Genomic DNA, 24,192 nt, shown 5'->3' with positions numbered 1-24,192 from the left:
GCTGTATAAACAAATAAGTCCCAATCTGTTTGAATTCAATTCATATTTCATCAACAGCCTAGTAGCCATTACTTTGGTAGGTAGAGTCTCTGACTGGAAACACTGTCTTGAAAACATACTGTTTAATGATATACAGCTCCAAGAACCAACATTTCCAGTACATAGCACTTGCAAGATATGTAGGTGCATCCTGGGCTTTATGTAATTAAGCATTATGTTCCAGGTTTATTAAAGTGGCCACTAGGTCATCAGTTCTTATGTTTACCTAATTTTACAAAGTGGATACTGGTTTTGGGCATTACGTTTTGCAGGTAGCACACTGCCCTGTATCATTTTCTTTGAGGTTAGTCACAAAGAATGAACCTTGTCCTAGAAAGTGACATCACAAGAAGCAGAACCATCCACTTAATAGAACTTCTAGAACATGTGAACCACAGACCAGGCTAAGAGGCCAAAAGTCTCTAAAACAGACTAGAAAGAGCAAACACCTGACCCTTGTTTGGGCTGAGCACTAAATGCTGGTTCAGACCCAGAAACCAGGAGAGGATTCATCCCACAGAGAACCTCCTAGGATGGAAGCCCCAGAGACTCAGAAGACCTTCCACTCTCAATGCCAGCTCTTTCTGTAAATAGACTTCCTAGCATTGAGCATCATAGGAGAAAAGGAGTCAGAGATTCCTGTCCCTCAAAACCTGGCCAACGACCAATAAGCAGGATGGCAAAGTGGCCTCTCGGAGAGAAGATTCTAACAATCTGGCAGTGCACATGAATCATCTGCCAGAAGTCTTACCAGATTGGTGTACCACCTTTGCCTGGGCCGGTTCTGAGGTTAAATGGATGGCCCTCTATCTTGATCCTTCAGAGCAGAAAAAAGTAGCTTCAGTGGGGGAAATGCACAAGTCAGGAAGTGCTGATGACACAGAATCACCTGATCATCCACTGGTTTTGCCAGGGATTCCCTGTACCAGGATACAAAGCTTGTTGAATTTGGAGGATTACATCTCCTGCTTGTGACACAGGTCCTTGAACATCCCTGAGATCAGGGTCCACTCTCTTACATCCAGGTTCTGCTGGTTAGGAATGTCTGCCTGGCAATTGTCTACAACTGGAAACTAAAGGGCTTGCAAGACTGGAATGTGTAGTTCTGGTGAGGACAGAGTCTGCTCTACCTCTTATATCGCAGTGAGACTTCTGGTTTCTCCCTGATGGTTGATGTTTGCCGCTACCGCTTGGATGTAATCTGGATTGGATGGCCCTCCAGCAGGTTAGTCAAACTCTGAAGGGACAGTGTGTCTATACCTCACACACATGCTGTCTATTCTATCAAAGCTAAAGTATAAACAGAATAGTGCATATAACGCATGCATTTCAGTGAGCAACATGAACATCCCTGTATACCAACACTCAGTATAATAAATAACAGTATATGGCAGTTCATAAAAAGAGAGTGATCCACCTAGGAGGGAAAGTTAAAAAAAAAGAGGTGCCAGTACTATATGGTCATATAAATTTGGTTAATGAGCTATATTTATATATGTGGTGCACAGAGGTGAAGGATTGATTAAAAAAAGGCATATCTGGCATGTGGTGGATATACTCGCTGAAGAACTGCCATATACTGTTATTTACTCTGATTCAATTTTTTTCAGGTTCAAATACAGTTATTTATTAATACACTGAGTGCTGGTATACAAGGATTTTTACACGTTTATCACTAAAATACTTTTAATATGCACGATTGTGTTTATTCCTAATATGCTGATTATTCTTTGGCTTTGATGGAATAGGTAGCACATGTGTATTGTTAAATATTTTATAGCAGTGGTTTAATGGTTCACATTATTATTTATCCTGGGGGAAAGACTTTTAACCAGCCTCATATAAAGTTTTTTACAGCAAGAATAGTGCAGCGCTGAATCATAAAATACCTTATACATACAATCATCAATACATATGTGCAAAACAAATCAGCCCCAGTATTCATCCATATGGACCAATACTCAGAAATTTATCAAAAGTGATAATACAATATAATAAAATAAAATGCAATGGAATAGTAACACAATATAATGAAAAAGTCCAATCAAAGTGTGTATCTTGTGTATCCAACTTCATATAAAGTCCAAAACAGTGTAAAAAGAAAGAGATGGCCCAAAATTCTTCTTCCCATATCACCAACACTGTGCACTCCTCCACCAATATGCACTCACCAGAGGGCTCAAAAGTAAATGCATGCATCATAGCCAGCATAGTCACTCTGGCATCCCAATCCCTGGTCACCATTCGAAAGTCCTAAATGGAAAGGAGCTAACACCCCGGAGCCCAGAAAAAAGTATATAGTGTAGTATATTTTATTAGAAGCTCTGTTAAACAAAGCTAAACTTTCCTTTTTTACCCATGAATTAAGTTTTTTTTTTGGTGGTATTTGATCACCTATGCAGTTTTTAATTTTTTGTGTGCTCTAAAAAAAAAAAAAGACAGACTATTTTGAGAACAAAAACAATATTTTTGACTTTTTGCTATTAAACATGTCCAGTAAAAAAAATTTAAAAAATCAAATTTCGTCATAAATTTAGGCCAAAATGTATTCTGCGACATGTCTTTGCTAAACAAAATCCCAATACGAGTAAATTGGTATACATGAAAGTTATAGCGTTTACAGATTGGGGTATATATACTGGTAATTTTTACTAGTAATGGCATTGATCAGCGACTTATAGCGGGACTGCGGCAGACATTCGGACACTGGGGGGAACTGACTTGGTGTCACTGACATCCCCAGTGACACCAATACAGTGATCAGTGCTAAAAGAAAAAGCACTGACACTGTACTAAAGGCACCAGGCAGGAAGGGGTTAAGATGAGGAGCAATCAAAGGGTTAACTGTGTTTGAGTATCTGCCCCCATCCTAATTCACTGTATATTGGAGTGCATGCACTTAGAAGGATCACACTGAAGCCGTGTTCAGGCAATGAAACTTCCTTTATTGAGATAAGGCACGGAGGCTTTTATGGGCAAGCAACTAAGGCTGTGTGCAGAGGTCATGTGAGCATAGCATAACTAAGCTTCTGATTGGTCATGTCCGTATAAGGTAAACTTCCTCCAGGATCCAAACATCGTCTTGGGTGTAGCTCCGGATGGAGGCGCCATCTTAATTACAAGCTCTTCACTCAATGGGAGGGGGTTCATCTGGCGGCCATTTTGAGCAAGAAAATAGAATAGCTGCACATATATATATATATATATATACACACACACACATATTACAAAATGGTAATTTTATTTAATTCCATCACAACTGTGTGCTGGGAGTGTTTTACTATGGGGCAGTGTCAAGTGTGCTTCACTGTAATCACAGTGCTGTGCACAGCCAGCAACAGCAGTGTACCCGAGCTGACAGGAAAGGGAACTGTTAGTAAACAAAACAGTCCTCCTCCCCATTAGAGATCCTCGGAAATCACCAGGCACCATTGAGTAATTACCGGCCGGGACCTGATGATTGACAGCCGCAGCCACGAATGGTGGCGCGGGTAGGGCGCACATGCGCCCCCTACCTGGAAATACAAAATCACGTATATATACACGTGATTTTGTGCACCGCCGCTGCCCTGTAGTAGTATTTCTGCTATAGGGTGGTCGGCAAGCGGTTAATTTTTGAGCATTGGTCCATATGTGACGTATGGATGGCCACTGGGGGTGATTTTTTTTGCATATATATCAGGTATTGATGATTTTGTATGTATAAGGTATTTTATGATTTAGCATTGTGCTATTTTTCTTGCTGTATTATTTTACAAGGTTGGTGTGTCACTTGTTTAGTTCTAGCAGCTTTTTTTTTTTTTTTCAGAAGCACTCACAGTTGCAAGAAAAAGTATGTGAACCCCTTGGGATTATGTGGAGTTTTGCATGAATTGGGCATAAAATGTGCTCTGAACATCATCTAAGTCACAACAATAGAAGAACACAGTCTGCTGAACATAATACTACACAAACATTAGATGTTGCCATGGTTTAATTGCACATAACATGTAAACATTCACAGTGCAGGGAGGAAAAAGTATGTGAACCTTTGGACTTAACTGGTTGACCCTCCTTTGGCAGCAATAACCTCAACCAAATGTTTCCTGTAGTTGCAGATCAGACCTGCACAACGATCTGGAGTAATTTTGGACCACTCCTCTTCACAAAACTGTTTCAGTGTAGCAATATTCTTGGGATATCTGGTGTGAATCGTTTTCTTAAGGTCATGCCACAGCATTTCAATCGGGTTGAGGTCAGGACTCTGACTGGGCCACTCCAGAAGGCGTATTCTGTGCTGTTGCAGCCATTGTTTTGTTGAATTACTTGTATGCTTTGGGTCATTGTCCTGTTGCATCACCCATCCTCTGCAGAGCTTCAGTTGGCGGACAGATGGTTGTACGTTTTCCTGCAAAATGTCTTGATAAACTCTGGAATTCATTTTCCCATCAATGACAACAATCCGTCCAGCAAAGCAGCCCCAAACCATGATGCACAACATAGTGTTGTGTGTTCTTTCCAAACAACTGAATCTTGGTTTCATCTGTCCACAGTATATTTTGCCAGTAGTGCTGTGGAACATCCAGGTGCTCTTTTGCAAACTTCAAACGTGCTGCAATATTCTTTTTGGACAGCAATGGCTTCCTCCGTGGTGTCCTCCCATGTACTCCATTCTTGTTTAATGTTTTCCTTATTGTAGATGTGTCAACAAAAATGTTAGCATGTGCCAGAGATTTCTGTAGGTCTTTAGCTGACACTCTGGGATTCTTCTTTACCTCATGCAGCATTCTGCGCTGTGCTCTTGCAGTCATTTTTACAGGACGACCATGCCTAGGGAGAGTAGCAACAGTGCTAAACTTTCTCCATTTGTAGACAGTCTGTCTTACCATGGACACATGAACATCAAGGCTTTTGGAGATACTTTTGTAACCCTTTCCAGCTTCATGCAAGTCAACAATTCTTGATCGTAGGTCTTCTGAGAGCTCTTTTCTGCGAGGCATGGTTCACATCAGACAGTGCTTCTTGAAACCAGTAAACCCAAAACAGGTGTGTTTTTTAAGGGCAGGACAGCTGTCAGCAACACATCCAATATCATCACACTGATTGGAGTCTAGGTTGGCTCACTCCTGGCTCCAATTAGCTCTGGGAGAAGTCATTAAGCTAGGGCCTCACATACAGTTTCCTCCCTGCACTGTGAATGTTTACATGTTATGTGCAATTAAACCATGGCAACATCTAATGTTTGTGTAGTATTATGTTCAGCAGACTGTGTTCTTCTATTGTTGTGACTTAGATGACGTTCAGAGCACATTTTATGCCCAATTCATGCAAAACTCCACGTAATCCCAAGGGGTTCACATACTTTTTCTTGCAACTGTATATAGTATTTTTTAGTGTTTCCATATAAAGTTTTTTGGTGAACTGGGGATTAGAGCGCAGGTATAGTGTGGTAGTCATACAATTTGACAAAGTAAACTCAAAGCTAGGATCGGATGAAGAGTAAGAGCCACCAGTGACAGCACATTTATCTTTTTGGTTTTCAAAAGACAGCCATACCAGTAGTGGATGCACCTATCAAACAACCCAAGTCTGAAAACAGCATTTGTAGAAGCAACCGGTGCATTCTCTATCTTCTAGTTTAATGCGTATTGTGTCAATAAGAGCCAAAACAGTCCCCTGTAACCTGGGAGTAATAGCAGTAGATTGCAAATCAGGGGTAAGCTCTTGAGTGAAGGACTTGAGTGATTCAGTTTCTGCAATCTATGGCTCAGAAGCAACCCAAGGCCACTGAAAATTAGATGCAGAAAAGGTAGTAGGTGCATATTTGTGGCCCCTGCCATCAGAATCAGCAAACTGGGGCACCATCTTGCAGGACTGTGGTGAAAACCTCAGCTGAAATAGTAGAGGACCCAAGCCCATCCAATGAAGTCAAGGAGGACTACTCACTGAATGAGTCCTTAGACAGGGCAAGTGCTGAAGCAATGTCTACCACTCTAGACTTAGAAAGTGCTCTGTAACAAACGTACCAGAATGGAGTCTTAAAAGTGCTGTATGTGAAAACCAATGCCCGAGGCTCGCTTCTAGGCTACTCTGCAACATTGTCCAGTGGGATCCCGGAACAGTACTCCAAAAGCCAAGCTGAGGACAACTGCACTGGAGGCAGGAATACCTCCACCAGTGATATAGAAAATAATCTTGACTGAAATTAAAAAAAAAAAAAATCAAAGAAAGGTGCTAGTAAAATAATAAGGTAATCTTCAGCAGACCTGAGGAAAAAAATGTCCATCCTCAGATGCTGGCAAAAAAAAAAAAATGCTGGTTATAGGAGGGGCTATCCTGTTTTTGTTTGCCAGTGTCCAATACTCCTGTAGGTGACAGTATAATCCAAAGCTTAAAATGTTACTAAACCCAGGACCCTGCATTCACTATATCTGGTCTCCCACGGTAAACAGAACATGAAATATTTAGGTAAACAAACTGCTAAATACCTCTCATCAGCAGTGTCCAGCTGAGCACTGGTTAAAGCCTGTAGGAGGAGTTTTTATTCTGCTCTAGTTGGATGTAGAACCACTGACCTCTGTCTGGTCCTATGCTGACCACATGCACTCTCCCAAGACAGACAAAAAAAAAAAAACCTCTCTGGCAATACACACCAACTGAGCATGTGCAGAGTGACTCCACATGATACAGTGCCTTGAAAAAGTATTCATACCCCTTGAAATTTTCCACATTTTGTCATGTTACGACCAAAAGTGTAAATTTATTTTTTGGGATTTTTTTGTGATAGACCAACACAAAGTGGCACATAATTGAGAGGAGGAAGGAAAATGTTAAATGGGTTTCAACATTTTTTACAAATAAATATCTGAAAAGTGTGACATGCCTTTGTATGCAGCCCCCCGGAGTCAATACTTTGTAGAACCACCTTTGGCTGCAATTCCAGCTGCAAGTATTTTTGGGGATGTCTCTACCAGCTTTGCACATCTAGAGAGGGACATTTCTGTCCATTATTCTTTGCAAAATAAGCTGAAGCTCTGTCAGATTGGATGGAGAGCATCTGTAAACAGCAATGTTCACATCTTGCCACAGATTCTCAATTAGATTTAGATCTGGACTTTGACTAGGCCATTCTAGCACATAAATATGCTTTGATCTAAACCATTCCATTGTATCTCTGGCTGTATGTTTAGGGTCGTTGTCCTGCTGGAAGGTGAACCTCCGCCCCAGTCTCAAGTCTTTTGCAAACTTAACAGGGTTTCTTCTAGGATTGCCCTGTATTTGGCTCCATCCATCTTCCCATCAACTCTGACCAGCTTCCCTGTCCAAGAAAATCATCCCCACAACATGATGCTGCCACCGTGTTTCAAGGTGGGGGTGGGATGTTCAGGGTGATGTGCAATGTTAGTTTTCCACCACACATAGCATTTTGCTTTTAGGCCAAAAAGTTCAATTTTGGTTTTATCTGACCAGAGCACCTTCTTCCACATTTGCTGTCCCCTACATGGCTTCTCGCAAACTGCCAACAGGACTTCTTTTGGCTTTCTTCCATAAAGGCCAGATTTGTGGAGTGCACGACTAATAGTTGTCCTGGTGACAGATTCTCCCACCTGAGCTGTGGATCTCTGCAGCTCTCCCAGAGTTACCATGGGCCTTTTTGCTGCTTCTGTGATTAATGCCTTCCTTGCCCAGCCTGTCAGCTTAGGTGGACGGCTTTGTCTTGGTAGGTTTGCAGTTGTACCATATTCTTTCCATTTTCGGATGATGAGATATTCACAACTTGGGATATTTTTCTATACCCTAACCCTGCTTTAAACTTCTCCACAACTTTATCCCTGATCTGTCTGGTGTGTTCCTTGGCTATCATGTTGCTATTTGTTCACGAATGTTCTCTAACAAACCTCTGAGGGATTCACAGAACAGCTGTATTTATACTGAGATTAAATTACACACAGGTGGACTCTATTTACTAATTAGGCGACTTCTGCAGGCATTTTGTTCCACTAGATTTTAGTTAGGGGTATCAGACTAAAAGGGGGCTGAATACAAATGCATGACACACTTTCCAGATATTTACTTGTAAAAAATGTTGAAAACCATTTATCATTTTCCTTCCACTTCACAATTATGTGCCACTTTGTGTTGGTCTATCACATAAAATCCTATAAAATACATTTACGTTTTTAGTTGTAACATGACAAAAAAATGTGGAAAATTTTAAGGGCTATGAATACCTTTTCAAGGCACTGTATGTCATATCAGGAGATACAATGCAGAGGATTAACCCCTTAGGTTCCACAGTGAGTATAACAAGCATACATTACTGCATATACAGACTGATTTTACTGCTGTGGGTTTAGTAACACTTTAAGGTGTATTTCCGCTTTTGCAGCCAAGTTGAGATAATCTCTACATTTGTTGCATGTTTCATGTAGTATAACTTAAAAAAAAAAAATATTTGAAAATTGCAGCTTACTTTTTAAGATGCTCTATTCTGGACCTTTACCTAGGCTCTATAGGTAGTTTCCTTTGTTTATAAGGGGACTTGACAGCTGTGTTTGCCATAGTTAACCATGTCTGTACTGTGCAGGCAGATCTTTATTATCAATTGTAAGTAGATCTGAGCACTGTCTGCCCTAACAAAGGGTTAAAAGTGCAGGGGTTGGGTTTCTTGCATTGTATGTTAATGAGGACAGACCTAGGACAAGCTCATGCTAACATTGTTCAAAAAACCTTGCAGCCAGCTATGACACCTCCTCCTGGGAAACATCTAAAAGGTGAGAGATATTGATGGGAAAAAAATTAGGCATGCTGTCTGAATGAAAACACATAACATATAGTGGGTTTTTTTTTTTTTTTTTAATTAAATTACAAAAGTGGAAACATGCTTTAAGGACTCGGAACAAACTTTTTCACTTTATTTTATTTATGCAGAAGTATCTCATTAAAAATACATTTTAAAATGGCCTTTATTTTATTTGCAAATAACTTCACAATGCTTTTTACCAGAAAGTTTTATTGTCCTTATAAGCGGGACATATCACAATAACACTAGTTTGAAAAATGGTAAACTTTTTTTATGCCCTTAGCATATTCAAAAGAAATACTTTTCGAAGACAATACAATCAAAACAGTCTTCCCCAAAAAAATATAATGATTTATGCTATAATGGCAAAGTAACCGCTAAATCAAGAGGCTTAGTCCTTTGTAGAGTATACAGGTACAGCAGCTGAAGTGGTTTATATTCAAGTTACTGTTTGTTTTGGACATACAATTAAAACCAAAGTGTTACTGTTTTGTGAGATGAATCTAAATTTTGGTCAGAAAATACATATCTGAACTAATTAGAGAGATATGTATCCTTGTATTTGTCTCATACAGCTTAATATACGGTAAATATACAGAACTTTAGAGTCATTTTGACTCAAATTGTATGTCAACCTTATGTGTTTTACATACCTACTAATCTGCAGTGCTTTGTGAAACGATCCAAATGATTAAAATTAAAACATTTGGCTGTTAACCCCTTCATGCCGGAGCCTCCCGGCCCTTTAATGGTTCCAGAAGCCGGGAGGTTTAGGGTCATGTGACCGCCGTGATGCACTACCACATGATCGGCAAAGGTCCCGATCGAAAGAGGAGATCGGGACCTTTCCGTGAGTACCGGACATATGTGCTGGGAGCGCTCTCGGCACATATGTCCTTTTTTAATAGAACGCAAATGTGTGGCCGCTCGGTGTCTAGGCCCAGATGCGTGAAGAGGTTAAATACCTCTTCCAGCGTGAAGAGGTTAAATACTGTATTAAATACTGTATTGTTCTAACTAGTTTTATTGGTGGTCACATGGCCTCTATATCGCCTCTTCCGTTGTTGAGTGAGGATGAGACTGCTAATGTTGATCGGTCTGCTCTGCCACTTTCTCCTACAGTATGCAGCTGCTCTGTTGACAGCATGACTCCTGTGAGAAGCCACTGTCAAAGAGACTCTGCAGAGCTGGACCAGGAGTATGTCAGCCTGTGTTTTCAAAGGCCAGCTACAGTACCCATGCATTAGCACTGCATCTTTAAAGGCACCAAGGCAACACTAACATGGATTTGTTTTCTTGGCAAGTGTGATCAGGAAGCAAAGGATTGTGGGGGAGACTGGCAGAATCATTGGATATCTAGCCCAAACTTTAATATAAACCTTAAATAAAAGTCTGCATTATATAAACTATGAGGGACAGAAAAATGCATCACTAAAGATTATGATTTTATGTTTACATACAGTTGAAATTAAAACAACCATTTATTTTGCTGACGGGTTGCCATTTTGCTCACTGTGGTTGTCTGGTAAGGATCTCCAAAGCCTTGAGAAATGTTAACTCAGTCAATGATATTCATTAAAAATTTGAATGTGGGGGACTAAATTATCTTCTTACCTGGCGTTATTTTAGACATGTGTGGAAACAATGCTTATAGCTGCATTATAATTACTTGTTAAATGCTCGAGCTCAGCAAACACAAAATGCACACAATTGTCAGTGTGCAGATCTCCAACACTAGAATCTGATGTCGGATAGCAAAGTCTGTGCTTGATTTTGGAAGGCCAGGCTAACATCACTGCTGCTACACATAAAGGCAGCTGTTTCTTTCCTATCTCTCAATATTTATGCCCTGCTCATTCCTACATGTGCTCATAGAGTCAACAATCCAACTCTTAAATGAGAAGTATGGGAATTAAAATATACATCCATACACGCCTCTATGCTGCAGCATCACTGTGATGCTGCAGCTGTCTCATGTCATGACTGCTGATCGCCCAGGCCTTGGTCTGCTTGGAGCAGAGAGCAGTAACTGTTAGTCATTGCTCTCTGCTCTGCCCCTCCAGAGCTCACTGGAGTGCTGGGCTGGAGAGGGCTAGGGAGCAGCTGGCTTTAGCTCTGAGCCATGCGCTGAGAGCTGGGGCCAGCTTTGATTCAGGCAGCTGGGTGGATCCCAACAATATATGCAATATGTACTCCTGTGACCCACAAGAGAAGTACGACCAAAAAAAAACAAAAATCTTTTCCCATACCTCTTTTAACTACTATATTCTCCATTTTAAATGTAGTGCTGGTTATGTATAATATAAAGCAAATACAAAAATGAATTGTTGATTTGAAAACATTTAGTTTTGTGTAAAAAGCAAAGGTGTGCCTTTTGCATTGCTGTCATCAGCCAGCGCCATGGTTTCAGTCTCTGGAATAAACCGCGGATGCTGTGCATTCACAAAGTAGAAGGGCACATGGGAGAGGCGACCAGAACTTGAGAGCTAGAGAAGAGAAGACGCTGTCAGACTACTGTAAATGTATAATGTAAGTGATGTGTAGAAAAGACAAGATAGATACTCTACCACAGTGAGTAGCGCCCCTTTTGGGAAACAAGGATGAAACTGCATAAAGTGCGGATCCTCACCCACTCTGCATGGAAGGAAGCCACTGGAGACAAAAGAATTATTTACATTAGTTTCAGAATTATACACCAGAGGGATATGCATAATCATTGAGACATCCATGCATAAGATTCTTCTTTTTTTTTTTATTTTAAGAATAGTGGTGAAAAACCTATGGCTCCGCAGTCAGCAAAGTTCATGCTCCCTGCTAACTGGAAGGTCAGTCATCTGCAAAGGAATCAGTGCTTCCCCATGGAGAACAAGGGTTCCACTGTGCATCATGCTGACAGAACACAGGCTTTTATACTTACACTGTAAGACTTTGCACATCTTTGACTTTGATCTACCTGACATGTATTTAATTTAAACTGAAAGCTCAGTTGCGCTTTCATTTTTTACTGAATGTATAAACAGCATTTTTTAATGTTTGACTGGAGGTCAGCTTTAGGTTGTTTCTAAAGCTTTTTTTCCCCCAAACTGAACATAGTACATTTAAAAATCCATCAGAAGAGAAATATTAGGAGCTTTGGTCTTTGAGTACATCACAGGATACCAATCTCAGATATTCATGACTACTTGGGCTATGCTGCAACCATCAATAGACAATGGTCAAAAAAGTCAGGAATACCTTTGCAGGTATAACCCCTCCCAAATCAGCCAAGTCTAAGTTTTGTACAAGCAATGAGGAACACAGGGAAGAGGGTGAGGGATCTCAATGTCTTGTGATGTACTCCAAGAAAAGGGTTTCAGAAGAAAACCAAAAATCCTGGATTTCTTAATCATACATCAGACATAGATCTTTATCACACCTTGGTATGCCCCAAAGCTCTGAACATTGGTATGTCCCAAAGCTCTGAACATAAGGGGTAAGCACACAGCAACAGGGCCAACACGCCCAAACCTAAAAACCGGATAGAACCCCTGTACAAAGACACCTGCGAGACCTTTCACCCAAAACTAGTGTCCACAGAGGTGAACACATCTACCTAGTAGAACTTTGTGAACCAGTGAAGAGAAGAAATTGAACAGAAGCTTGATGCTGATGAACCCAGGAAACACCAACACTCCTGATGGAGTGGGCACTGACTGGGAAAGGAGAAATCTTGCTCTTTATAGAATAGGTCTAAGGAATGAGCTGAGGAATCTACCTAGAAATAGTGTATTGAGAAGCAGCCTGACCCTTGTGAGAACCTTCAGTCAAAAAAAACCAGGAAATCAAACAGTTGAAATAAGGCTGTAGACGCAAGATAAACTCAAACAGCCTGAACATCATCCAAAGAGGAAGCACCTTCCTTAGGATGCAATGCTTGGAATTAGAAAAAAAAAAAAGATGGCAACACAATGTTTTTATCACCCATCTATAACTGCAGAGAAAGCAGGCCCAATTTTTACCCAACACTGTAAGCATGTCCCACAGGGCCTTCAAGGACTGGACCCACCTCCAAGCAGATCATTGCCCTGGACCTGTACAGCAATCTGCCAGAGAGGTCACCAGGTACAGAGTACACCAGAGATTCCTGTCCACAGGGTCCAGTGCTGACTGCCAGATATTACAGGCTGCCATGTGGGGTCTGGACACCGTCATGCCCCTTGACCTGCTGTCCCACCAGGGTAAGGTGTAAAGAAAAGACCCAGATATAGAGGGAAAAAAGCATACATGACAGATCTACAGAGACACAGAGAGGCACATCCATCACTTAATTAGCACAAAACCAAAGCTTAGCCAAGTTGGGAGGACTTATGCACGGGCAAGGATTTCTGCCTTTTTTGCCAGTGTCCATTCAGCTGAAGGTGGCAGCATAACCCAAGTAGTCATGAATAATTCTCCGTGTCCTGTAATGTACAATTAAAAAATGCTAGTTGCCAGTGACTTCACTACTTTCCCTCTCATTTCCCAAGAACAGGTTTGCACTCCAGGTACTCTATTACTGATGTTCATACCTGTTCTGGATCTTACTCAAATATTAAAGTCCAAGTGTCATGGTAACCGGCAACTAGAATTTTCAGGTCAGCTAAGACAGACTTTAAAGTATAACTAAAGGAAACATTTTATATTTTTAGTGTTGGATAGAGGGGAGGTAGATGAGAACACCTGTCAGTAACAAATATAGAGGGTGACTCCCCTAACAGGGGACAGACAGCAATAAAAACGGTTTACTATCATCAAAGTGAAAGTAAAAGTTTGGATCGTCCCCAGAAAAATAATAGAGGGGAAAACCTCCAATGAGGACTCTAGTTCTTAAGGGATTCCCTTAATTTGCAGGGATTTCCTCTCACTTCCTGTTTTGGCTATGGGACAGGAAATGAAGGTAAATCTCCCCAATGGGACAGAGATTGCAAATATAAACCTTACAGGGGTTATAACCCTGTTTAAGCTATCCAAAGCGTTCTCTAATTTGATGTGGTGGAGAGGCAGATGGTGCAAAGCAATAGATTGTTCGAAACTTGGCCCGTTCAGAAGGGACCAGCTCAGATTCAAACCCTGTATGGACAGGCTGAATGTACCCAAGTTGATTGATCGATCAACTTGAGTACAACTAGCCTGTCAGATTTTACATATGATTATTGCTAGTAGCTATCATAGCCGCTACCAGTAATCACTGTGTTCTCCAGGCGGGGATGTCCAAAAGTAATTGGACAAATTAATATAATTATAAATAAAATGTTCATTTTTAATATTTTGTTGAGAATGACTGCCTGAAGTCTGGAACCCATGGACATTACCAAAGACTGGGTTTCCTCCTTACTGATGCTTTGCCAGGCTCTAACTGCAGCTGTCTTCAGTTGTTCTTTGTTTGTGGGTCTTTCTGAATTTAGTTTTGCCTTCAGCAAGTGAAATAGTCTTATGATTTTAAAGAGGAATTCTAGTTTTAGATTTTATACATAGTTAATTGGTGCAGCTTGGAATAAAGTAACTAAGTGTCCAGGGCATAGTATAGAAAATATCACCTCTGAATTCAGTAAAATAATTTGTTTCCCCCATTTTCCTACATCATATTTTGACTCGCATAGCTAAAGGCAATAAGAGTAAACCATGCTTGTCTAGGATATTACATCCCTCAACAGCATTAGTCAGGGGTACTTACCAAGGAAGAAGCTCAAATATGGGACTGTTCTTTGTCCTGTAAACAGCAATCACGGATTCACTTGTATTATCATTGCGGTTCTCTGTAAAAGGCAGACAGTACTGAAATGTAAACACTTAACCAAATAGTGGGCAAAATACAGGTTAGTCTGTATCAGCAAGACTCCAACCTTTCAACAGCACAGCAAGTCTCTCTCCACTCGGATCCCAAACCATAGACTGGATTTCTCCACCGATTCTGCAACAAAGGTTTATGAAAGAATTGTATTTTCTCAGAATGTGGGATGTTAGACAGAGTTGATATCTTACACCCACCTGATTTCCCCCATTTCTGTGTCGAAAACAGTTTCAGATACATCAGCGACCACTGTTGCACTTCGACTTCCACCAACAGAACAGTGCATCTCACCTGTTTAGTGATATCATAAGGACCATCTTAATATATAACACACTCTGAAAATGTGAACTGAAATAGCAATTAAAATATTTATATAGAAATGATTAGTTTCAAGTTAAAGATCTTACATTCAATAAATGTTCTACGTATACAAGTATCCCAACGGCAAAGTTCAAATAGCTAGAAGCTCTTCTGCTTTGTGCATAATCACTATCCACAAAGGCTTGCATATAATTAAACATTTTTTGGTTTACCTGCAAAATCCCTTTCTTGGAGTACATCACAGGACATAGAGGAGTTCATATTTTTGACTACTTGGGTTATGCTGCCACCTGCAAGTGAATGGACAGTGGCCATAAAAAAAGGCAGGAATCCCCACAGAGGCATAACTGCTACCAAGCTCGGCCAGGAATCTCTAAATTCTGTGATTTTACAGGTGAACCAAAAATCCTAATTTATTAATTGTACACCACAGGACACATATCCATGACTACAAGACTACTTGGGATGTTCCAAAGAACTGAACACCAGAGTAAACAAGGCCAGACTCGTCCGAAACCCAGAAACAGAATGGGGGAACACCACTAAAAAGCCACCTGCAAGCCCTTTCACCCATAACTGGCATCCACAGAGACAAACATCTACCTGGTAGAACTTAATAAATGTTTATACAGAAGACCAGGTAGCAGCCTTACAAACTTGAACATGTTTATGTCAGGATTTAGTCTGGTCTATGATCCAGATTTTTATGTAATTTTACATTTTGTTATTATTAGTTGATGTGTAATAATTTGGAGAGTAAGGTCTAGAGAAAGGGTTGCAATTTGCGTTCAGTATTATTACTCTATGTAGTGTTTAATAATGTACGGTTATGGCTTAATATAGTATAGTGCTAATTTAGTTTTAATTTAATTTTAAATCAATGGTTATTCTATATCAGGGGTCTCCAAACATTTTAAACAAAGGGCTGTTTACTGTTGTTCAGACTTTAGGAGGGCCAGACTGTGGCCAGTGGGAAAAGAAAATGTAGGATAGTAACTCATTGGTGTCAATGGAAGGAATAGTGCCCCATCGTTGGTGTCACTGGAAGCCATTGTTGGTGTCAGTGAATTATTGTCCTGCTGTTGGTGTCAGTGAGAGGAATAGTACCTCCTATTATATAATTGGACCCTGCAGCAGCAGATCTGGAAAAACCCACGGCTCATCTTCCAAGAGATTTACAATGTCTGCATACCACATTCTTCTTGGCCAAGCAAGTGCGTTAAGAATCAGTGTTGGGACCCTTCCGTTTTAATACATTTATAAACAATATAGGGTCTGGGATTAAAAATACCATTTCAGTCTTTGCAGATGACACCAAGCCGTGCAGTGGAAATAACGTCCTTACAGGATGTCTTCAACTTTCAAGCCAACCTCAATGCACTGTTTAATTGGGCAACTATGTTAAATGAGATTTAATGTTGATAAATATAAGGTTATGCACTTGGGGGGCTAAGAATATATATTCATCATATATACTAGGGGGAGTACAACTGGGGGAATCAATGGTGCAGAAGGATCTGGGAGTTCTGGTAGATCACAAGCTTAATAATGTCATGCAATGCCAAGCTTCGGTTTCTAAAGCAAGCAAAATCCTCTCTTGTATTAAAAGAGGTATAGACTCCAGAGAGAGAGATATCCTATTACCCCTGTACAAATCATTAGTAATACCTCATCTGGAATATGCAGTTCAGTTTTGGGCACCAATTCACAAAAAGAACATTGGGGAACTGGAGAAAGTACAGAGAAGGGCAACCAAACTGATAAGAGGCATGGAGGAGCTCAGCTATGAGGAAAGATTAGAGGAACTGAATTTATTCTCTCTTGAGAAGAGGAGATTAAGGGGGGATATGATCAACATGTATAAATACATCAGTGGTTCATATAGTGAACTCGGTGTAGAGTTATTCACCCTGAGGTCATCACAGAGGACAAGGGGGCACTCTTTACATCTGGAGGAAAAGAAATTTAATCTCCAAATACGGAAAAGGTTTCTTCACAGTAAGAGCTGTGAAAATGTGGAATAGACTCCCTCAAGAGTTGGTTCTGGCCAGCTCAGTGGATTGCTTTAAAAAAGGCCTGGATTATTTCTTGGATACACAGAATATAACTGGATACTAACATTTATAGGTAAAGTTGATCCATGGAATATCCGATTGCCTCTCGAGGAATCAGGAAAGAATTTTTTCCCCTGCAGGAGCAAATTGTGTCATACTTTTGCTGTTTTTTTTGCCTTCCTCTGGATCAACTGTGGGTGTAGGATTATAACTTTTTTTTTTTTTTTTTTTATGGTTGAACTGGATGGACTTTTGTAATTTTTCAGCCAGACTAACTACACAACTATGTAACATCATTACAAAGTAAGGCAAACCAACACAGGGATCATACTACACTAATACCTAGTAAAAACAATGAAAACATTTAACAAGCATACAGCTTCTTTAAGTTCTGCCACCACTACCGTCACCCCATAATAGAAAAATGCCCAGAAATCCAAATACACAGGAAAACACTGTTGGAGGACCTGCCACATTGCTGCGCTGATACACACAGGCACTCACCTGTTCAGCTGCAGGGCTAGCAGGCCAAGTCCTCAGCTAACACAGTGGGCATGCCACACAGGACCTTCAGGGACTCTACTTCCCCACCAAAGCAATCACTGTCTTGGCCATGTATAGTACCCTGCCAGTGAGGTCACCAGGTTAATTGTACATGGGAGCACACTGCCTGCAGGATGCTGCAATGACCTGTAGAAATGTCAAGCCACCCCGGCTCTTTAATGCAAGGTCTGGGTACAGTCCCCTCTTGTCCTACTAGATGATGTGATAAGGCCCACCGACTCCAGGAACCGTCCAAGAGCAATGAGAACAAAGTCCACTAAAAGATCTTCAGAGAGACACAAGGTAGAATGTCCATAAGCTAAGAACACTAGCAAAAAAAACTGAGGCTTAGCTGCGCTGGGGAAGTAACTATGCCTGATCGGGCATTTATGCCATTTTTGGCCAGTGTCCAATCACCTGAAGATAGCCCAAGTAGTCATGCATATGAACACCTCTGTGTCCTGCGATTTACAATTAAAAGGTAACTTCATGGGGTGTGGTTTGGGCATGGAGGAGTGAGGAAGAGGGTACTAGAGCTCCTCACACACCGCTGCTTCTTAAGCCTGCTACAAGAGTTCCCACAGCTAATTCAGCACACCTGCGATGTCCCACTGCCTCCTCCCAGCCTCGGGGAACTTCTACTCCTGGCCAGGACTTCATAAATTCTTTCTTTGGATAGAATGGGTGAACAAAGGAAGAGGCCGCGGAGAGAGCGGGCGGATGAAGGGAGAGGCCTCCAAGATGGGGCCAGAGCTTGGGGATACTACAACTGCAGCCCAGTATTCTCTACCCCCAGGAGTATTGCCGATTGCACCTCCTCAGTTGGTGAGTAACACCCCCCCCCCCCCCATCCAGCCTCTCCCCTTCAGTGACCTCTCAAGATCAGAGCTCTGACATTTATGACATAGCAGGGAATCAAGACCTGAAGCAACACTTATCGTATCTCCTCACCAGAGAGTAGAGCGCTTTGCTTGGAGAGTGGCGAAAGCTCTTAAACAAGACATTGTACAGTTGAAGTCAGACACTGCACATCTTGGAGCCAAAATTTGAGGGAACCATCCTAGCACTATCGTCACTTAAAGACAAATGTGCAGCGCAAGATCAGACGGGGCACTCCTTTGCCAATTTAATGATTATGAGAACCGCAGCCACTGTTCCAATATTTGTATTCATGGGTTGCCAGAGGCAATGGCGTTAAAGGATATTGTTCCCACTCTCCAAGGCATATTCAGAGAAATCTCATCCCCTCTTGGATGTTCTCCGCATAGCCGGCTCCCCCGCCTTGGCTACCTGCAAGATCCAAAGGCCGCAAATGCCCTTTGTCCAGGAACCCACCGCCTGCCCCATCCGGGGGTCACTGAGGGAATGCCATCTGCTTCCCTTCTACTGCCCCACTCTGCAGCCAGAGCCTGGTTGTGTCAGCTAAATGAAAACCTTGGACACTCTGACGCATTATTTTCCGGAGAATAACACTGGGGATGTGTGATGGTGTTCTTTGGGAGGGCCATAAGGCGGTTATATGTGGTTCTCTCATTGCTCAGGGCTCCAGGCTTAAGGAGGAGAGACAGGCAGACTTCCATCGAGTCCTTTACTGCTTTACAAAAGGCAGAGCTGCAGCACGAGCAAACGGCTGACGCCGACACTCAATGGCTCCTGACGGAACTATGCAAGCTCTTCTCTAAGCTCTTAGACCGACGTATCTGCCGCCAACTTCGTTACATCGCACACCATTATTATGAGCACGGTAAAAAGTGTGGAAGGATGCTTGCGAGGGTGCTTTATAAATGCCGCGCTTCCACCTACTACTCTTCGGGACTCCCCACCCTAACCTTCCGAACGGGCGGAATTGGAACAATTTCCCCTGAGGAACTATTAGCAACTGTGAAGTCCCTGCTAAATGGGCAAAGCCTAGGGCCTGACTGCTTCACTAAAGCTTACTATATGAAGTTATTCCCACTGCTCCCGCCCCATATGTGCAGGTACTTTAACTCCCTTGCTTCCCAGGATTACATTCTTCCAGGTGCCTTACTAGCACACATCATTATACTCCTCAAAGAAGGGAAGGACTATACCCTTTCTCAGAACTATCACCCAGTTTCCCTGCTTAACACCAATTTAAAGATTTTTTTCTAAAATCCTCGCCAACCAGCTGAAACATCTCCTTCCCTCCATAATTCATCCTGACCAAACAGGATTTATTGTGAGACCTGAAGCTAGGGACAACGCCATAAGGGCACTCCAGCTTGTACACTGGGCACGTACGCATGATTATGTCCCTCCTTATCCAATTGTTTCTATTGACGCTAAGAAAGCATTCGATCAGGTGGATTGGGACTTTCTTAGGGCTGTCTTGGAGAGACTGGGCCTAGGTTCCCATATGTTAAGCTGGGTTGCCGCGCTTTATACTTCCAACTGCACAAGTCCGGGTTAATGGGTCCCTTTATATGGTGTTCCGCATCAGGAATGGCATGAGACAGGGATGCCCTCTTTCCTCTCTCCTGATTGCTCTGGTCTTGGAACCCTTACTCCAGACAATCCTAGCTAACCAAAACATCAGGGGAGTTCTGGTAGGCTCAACAGAATACAAACTCTCGGCCTACGCAGAGGATATCCTTTTTCATGTCATTGACCCCACTGTCTCACTGCCAAACCTGCTGAAGGAAATAAGTGCTTACAGCCAAATTCAAGATAAATTACGCGAAGTCAAAAATCCTACCAATAACCACACCTCCAAACCTTGCTTCTGAAGGGTGCGTTTTCATTCACTTGGACACCCAACCTTCTAACATATTAAGGTATCCACCTCACTGATCACACGGGATTCCCTCTTTGCCTCTAATTATGCCCCCTTACTAGGCAAGATTTGCCGTGACTTACAGGCATGGGACAGGGCGACTTTTACCTTGATAGGTCTGATCAATATCATAAAAATTACCATTTTGCCCCATATACTTTTCTTTCTGCAGATGGTACCTGTTTCCCAGCCTAAACGCTTTTTCCTTGAGCTTCATCTCCTCTTTACTTTGTTTGGGGTGGCAAGAGACCATGACTGGCCTGGAATATACTGAAACGGTTTAAGCGGATGAGAAGCCTGTGCATACCCAACATACAACTTTATTATAGGGCAGGTGCACTTCAGCGGATCCTCAACTGGATGTTTCAGGTTTCCACTAAGCTTTGGGTCTCCCTTGAAAAAAACTATAGCGGGCCATAACTTGTCCCAAGCACCTTGGGTCCCCATCAGGAACTAGGGGTTTCTCAGATTGGGCTTCTCCATTGACTACCCATGTCCCTGAGGTCTGGGATAGGTTGAATAGGTCCCTCTCATTGGCCCCCCTATTACACCACTGGCACCAGTAGGGGGTTTCCCATGGCTCCCCCTGGGGAACAGCTTTCCTATTTCGGACCATGGGTGAAGAATGGGGACGTTAGTTTGTCTCATTTCATGGAGGGAGGTAACGTGGCCTCACTTGCCTCTCTTAGGGAGCGTTTTGGTGGCTTCCCTTTAGATTTCTGGAAACGCCACCAGCTCTGCCATTCCTTTTTCACCTACCTAACTCAGGGACCCCATCCCACATATTATCTTAGTCCTCTATAAACTACTTGCCTCGGCTACCTTCGATCCTATGCCGATATAGATCACGGAATGGGAAGGAGACCTCCAGTGTTGAGTTTACTGATGAGCAGCTGCAACACTTATATCGGTTGACGCATTCCAGCTCTATTGACACCAAGACTCAGGAGAATAATTACAAATTGATGATAGATTGTAGATAGTACTGTGTACCCATCCATTTCTGACTGCTGCTGGAGAGGCTGTGGACAGAGAGGTACATTCCTCCACATTTGGTGAGATTGCCCTGTGCTCTCACCTTTCTGGGTGGACATCCGGAACCATATAGCGCAGATTTTGGACACAGATCTCCCCCTTTCTCCTAAACACTTTTTGCTTCACACCCCCAGCATACCTTTTTCTCGCTACAAACCCAGCTCTCTCTCACCTCCTCAATGCCGCAAAATGCCTTGTTCCTGCCCACTGCAAGAGTTCTTGTACCCCCAGCCGAGGAGATTGGATTGGGAAGGTGACAGAGATCACCACATATAAGGGTACTCAGGACCACTTTGACTCTACCTGGGCATCCTGAAAGCAATACCCCTCCGGATCGCTTGCACCCTCCTCCAGCCTAGACGTAGCCTTGCTAGTACTTGCGGATCCCACCTTCAAAACAACTTGTCCAGGCGCATCAACAACCCTGATCTTCCCCTCCCGTCGCTGTATCCTTTACTTGGCGGTAGGTGGGGTTTCCTTTTCTTTTTGCCTACTGACATTCTCTTTTTACTCCAGCCCGCAACCTAGATGTGGTTGACATGTTTACGAATTGCAACATGACTTAACCGCTTGCCGCCCTGCCACTGTGTATATACGTGTGCAGGGCGGCAGTGGAGCGCAAAACCACGTTTAAAAACGGGTTCCGCGCTCCCGACACTTTCGCCGGCAGGGGGCGCGCGCGCGCGCGCGCTCCCGCCGACCCGCGGGTGACACTATTTGATCCAGGAGGGATCAATCATTAGATTTCAGCCAGTGATTTCTGGCTGAAATCACATGATCGGTCCCTGTCCTATCCTGTCCTGTGTTGACATACACAGGGCAGGATATGATGTCATTCTTCTCTGCCTGGACACATTCCGTTCCAGACAGAGAAGAAGACATCCAAAAAGTGAGTACACAAGCACTACACTACAGTTAGAACACTCTAGGACACATTTAACCCCCTGATCGCCCCCCCCCCCCTCCAGTTAACCCTTCACTGCCCTGTCACCAGTGTTACTGATCAGTGAAGCGATTTTTACTGATCAGTGTCGCTGGCGACTTCCGATAGAGTTAGCGCCCCTCCCAGATAGCGCCAGATTGCCCGCCAGTACACCAGTAATCCCGTTTAACCCCTTGATCGCCCCCCCCCCCCTCCAGTTAACCCCTTCACTGCCCTGTCACCCAGTGTCACTGATCAGTGAACCAATTTTTACAGATCACTGTATCAGTGTCGCTGGCGACTTCCGATAGAGTTAGCGCCCCTCCAAGATAGCGCCAGATTGCCCGCCAGTACACCAGTAATCCCGTTTAACCCCTTGATCGCCCCCCCCCCCCTCCAGTTAAACCCTTCACTGCCTGTCACCCAGTGTCACTGATCAGTGAACCAATTTTTACTGATCACTGTATCAGTGTCGCTGGCGACTTCCGATAGAGTTAGCGCCCCTCCCAGATAGCGCCAGTTTGCCCGCCAGTACACCAGTAATCCCGTTTAACCCCTTGATCGCCCCCCCCCTCCAGTTAACCCCTTCACTGCCCTGTCACCCAGTGTCACTGATCAGTGAACCAATTTTTACTGATCACTGTATCAGTGTCGCTGGCGACTTCCGATAGAGTTAGCGCCCCTCCCAGATAGCGCCAGTTTGCCCGCCAGTACACCAGTAATCCCGTTTAATCCCTTGATCGCCCCCCCCCCCCCCCAGTTAACCCCTTCACTGCCCTGTCACCAGTGTCACTGATCAGTGAACCAATTTTTACTGATCACTGTATCAGTGTCGCTGGCGACTTCCGATAGAGTTAGCGCCCCTCCAAGATAGCGCCAGATTGCCCGCCAGTACACCAGTAATCCCGTTTAACCCCTTGATCACCCCCCCCCCCCAGTTAACCCCTTCACTGCCCTGTCACCAGTGTCACTGATCAGTGAACCAATTTTTACTGATCACTGTATCAGTGTCGCTGGCGACTTCCGATAGTGTTAGCGCCCCTCCCAGATAGCGCCAGATTGCCCGCTAGTACACCAGTAATCCCATTTAACCCCTTAATCTCCCCCCCCCCAGTTAACCCATTCACTGCCCTGTCACCAGTGTCACTGATCAGTGAACCGATTTTTACTGATCACTGTATCAGTGTCGCTGGCGACTTCCGATAGAGTTAGCGCCCCTCCCAGATAGCGCCAGATTGCCCGCCAGTACACCAGTAATCCCGTTTAACCCCTTGATCACCCCCCCCAGTTAACCCCTTCACTGCCCTGTCACCAGTGTCATTGATTACAGTGAACAGATTTTTACTGATCACTGTATTAGTGTCACTGGTGACTTCCGATAGTGTTAGCGCCCCTCCTAGATAGCGCCAGTTTGCCCGCTAATGCACGGGATTTTTTTTACCAAAAACATGTAGCAGAATACATTTTGGCTTAAATTTATGACTAACTTTGAGTTTACGATATATTTTTTATAGCTGAAAGTAGAAAATATTGTTTTTTTTCAAAATTTTTGTGGTTTTTTTGTTTATAGCGCAAAAAATAAAAAGCGCACAGGTGATCAAATACCACCAAAAGAAAGCTCTATTTGTGTGAAAAAAAGGACGTAATTTTCGTTTGGGTGCAGCATTGCATGACCGCGCAATTATCATTTGAGTTAGTGCAGCGCTGTATAGCAAAAAAAGACATAAATTACAGTATCTATACCATAGTTTGTAGACGCTATAACTTTCACACAAAGCAATCAATATACACTTATTGGGATTTTTTTTACCAAAAACATGTAGCAGAATACATTTTGGCTTAAATTTATGACTAACTTTGAGTTTACGATATATTTTTTATAGCTGAAAGTAG

General features: G+C 42.8%; 1 protein-coding gene across 1 annotated transcript in view; it reads right to left on the bottom strand.

The window, feature by feature from the left end:
- Window positions 1–8,912: 8,912 nt before the first annotated feature.
- The window catches only part of AAAS (aladin WD repeat nucleoporin), a 34,364-nt gene continuing 19,084 nt past the window's right edge, over window positions 8,913–24,192 (bottom strand). The window contains exons 13-17 of the mRNA XM_089691451.1: window positions 14,828–14,921; window positions 14,683–14,750; window positions 14,514–14,595; window positions 11,389–11,473; window positions 8,913–11,307 (exon numbers count right to left, since the gene is read on the bottom strand). Coding sequence (XP_089547577.1) covers window positions 11,164–11,307; window positions 11,389–11,473; window positions 14,514–14,595; window positions 14,683–14,750; window positions 14,828–14,921 — 473 coding nt within the window. The 3' untranslated portion in view covers window positions 8,913–11,163. The remainder of the gene's footprint in view (window positions 11,308–11,388; window positions 11,474–14,513; window positions 14,596–14,682; window positions 14,751–14,827; window positions 14,922–24,192) is intronic.

Source organism: Staurois parvus, unplaced genomic scaffold, assembly GCF_062004578.1.
Source record: "Staurois parvus isolate SC_StPar_1 unplaced genomic scaffold, SC_StPar_1.0 ptg000562l, whole genome shotgun sequence".
NCBI lineage: Eukaryota > Metazoa > Chordata > Amphibia > Anura > Ranidae > Staurois > Staurois parvus.
Note: the sequence above shows the minus strand (reverse complement) of the source record. Positions and strands in the feature narration are given on the sequence as shown.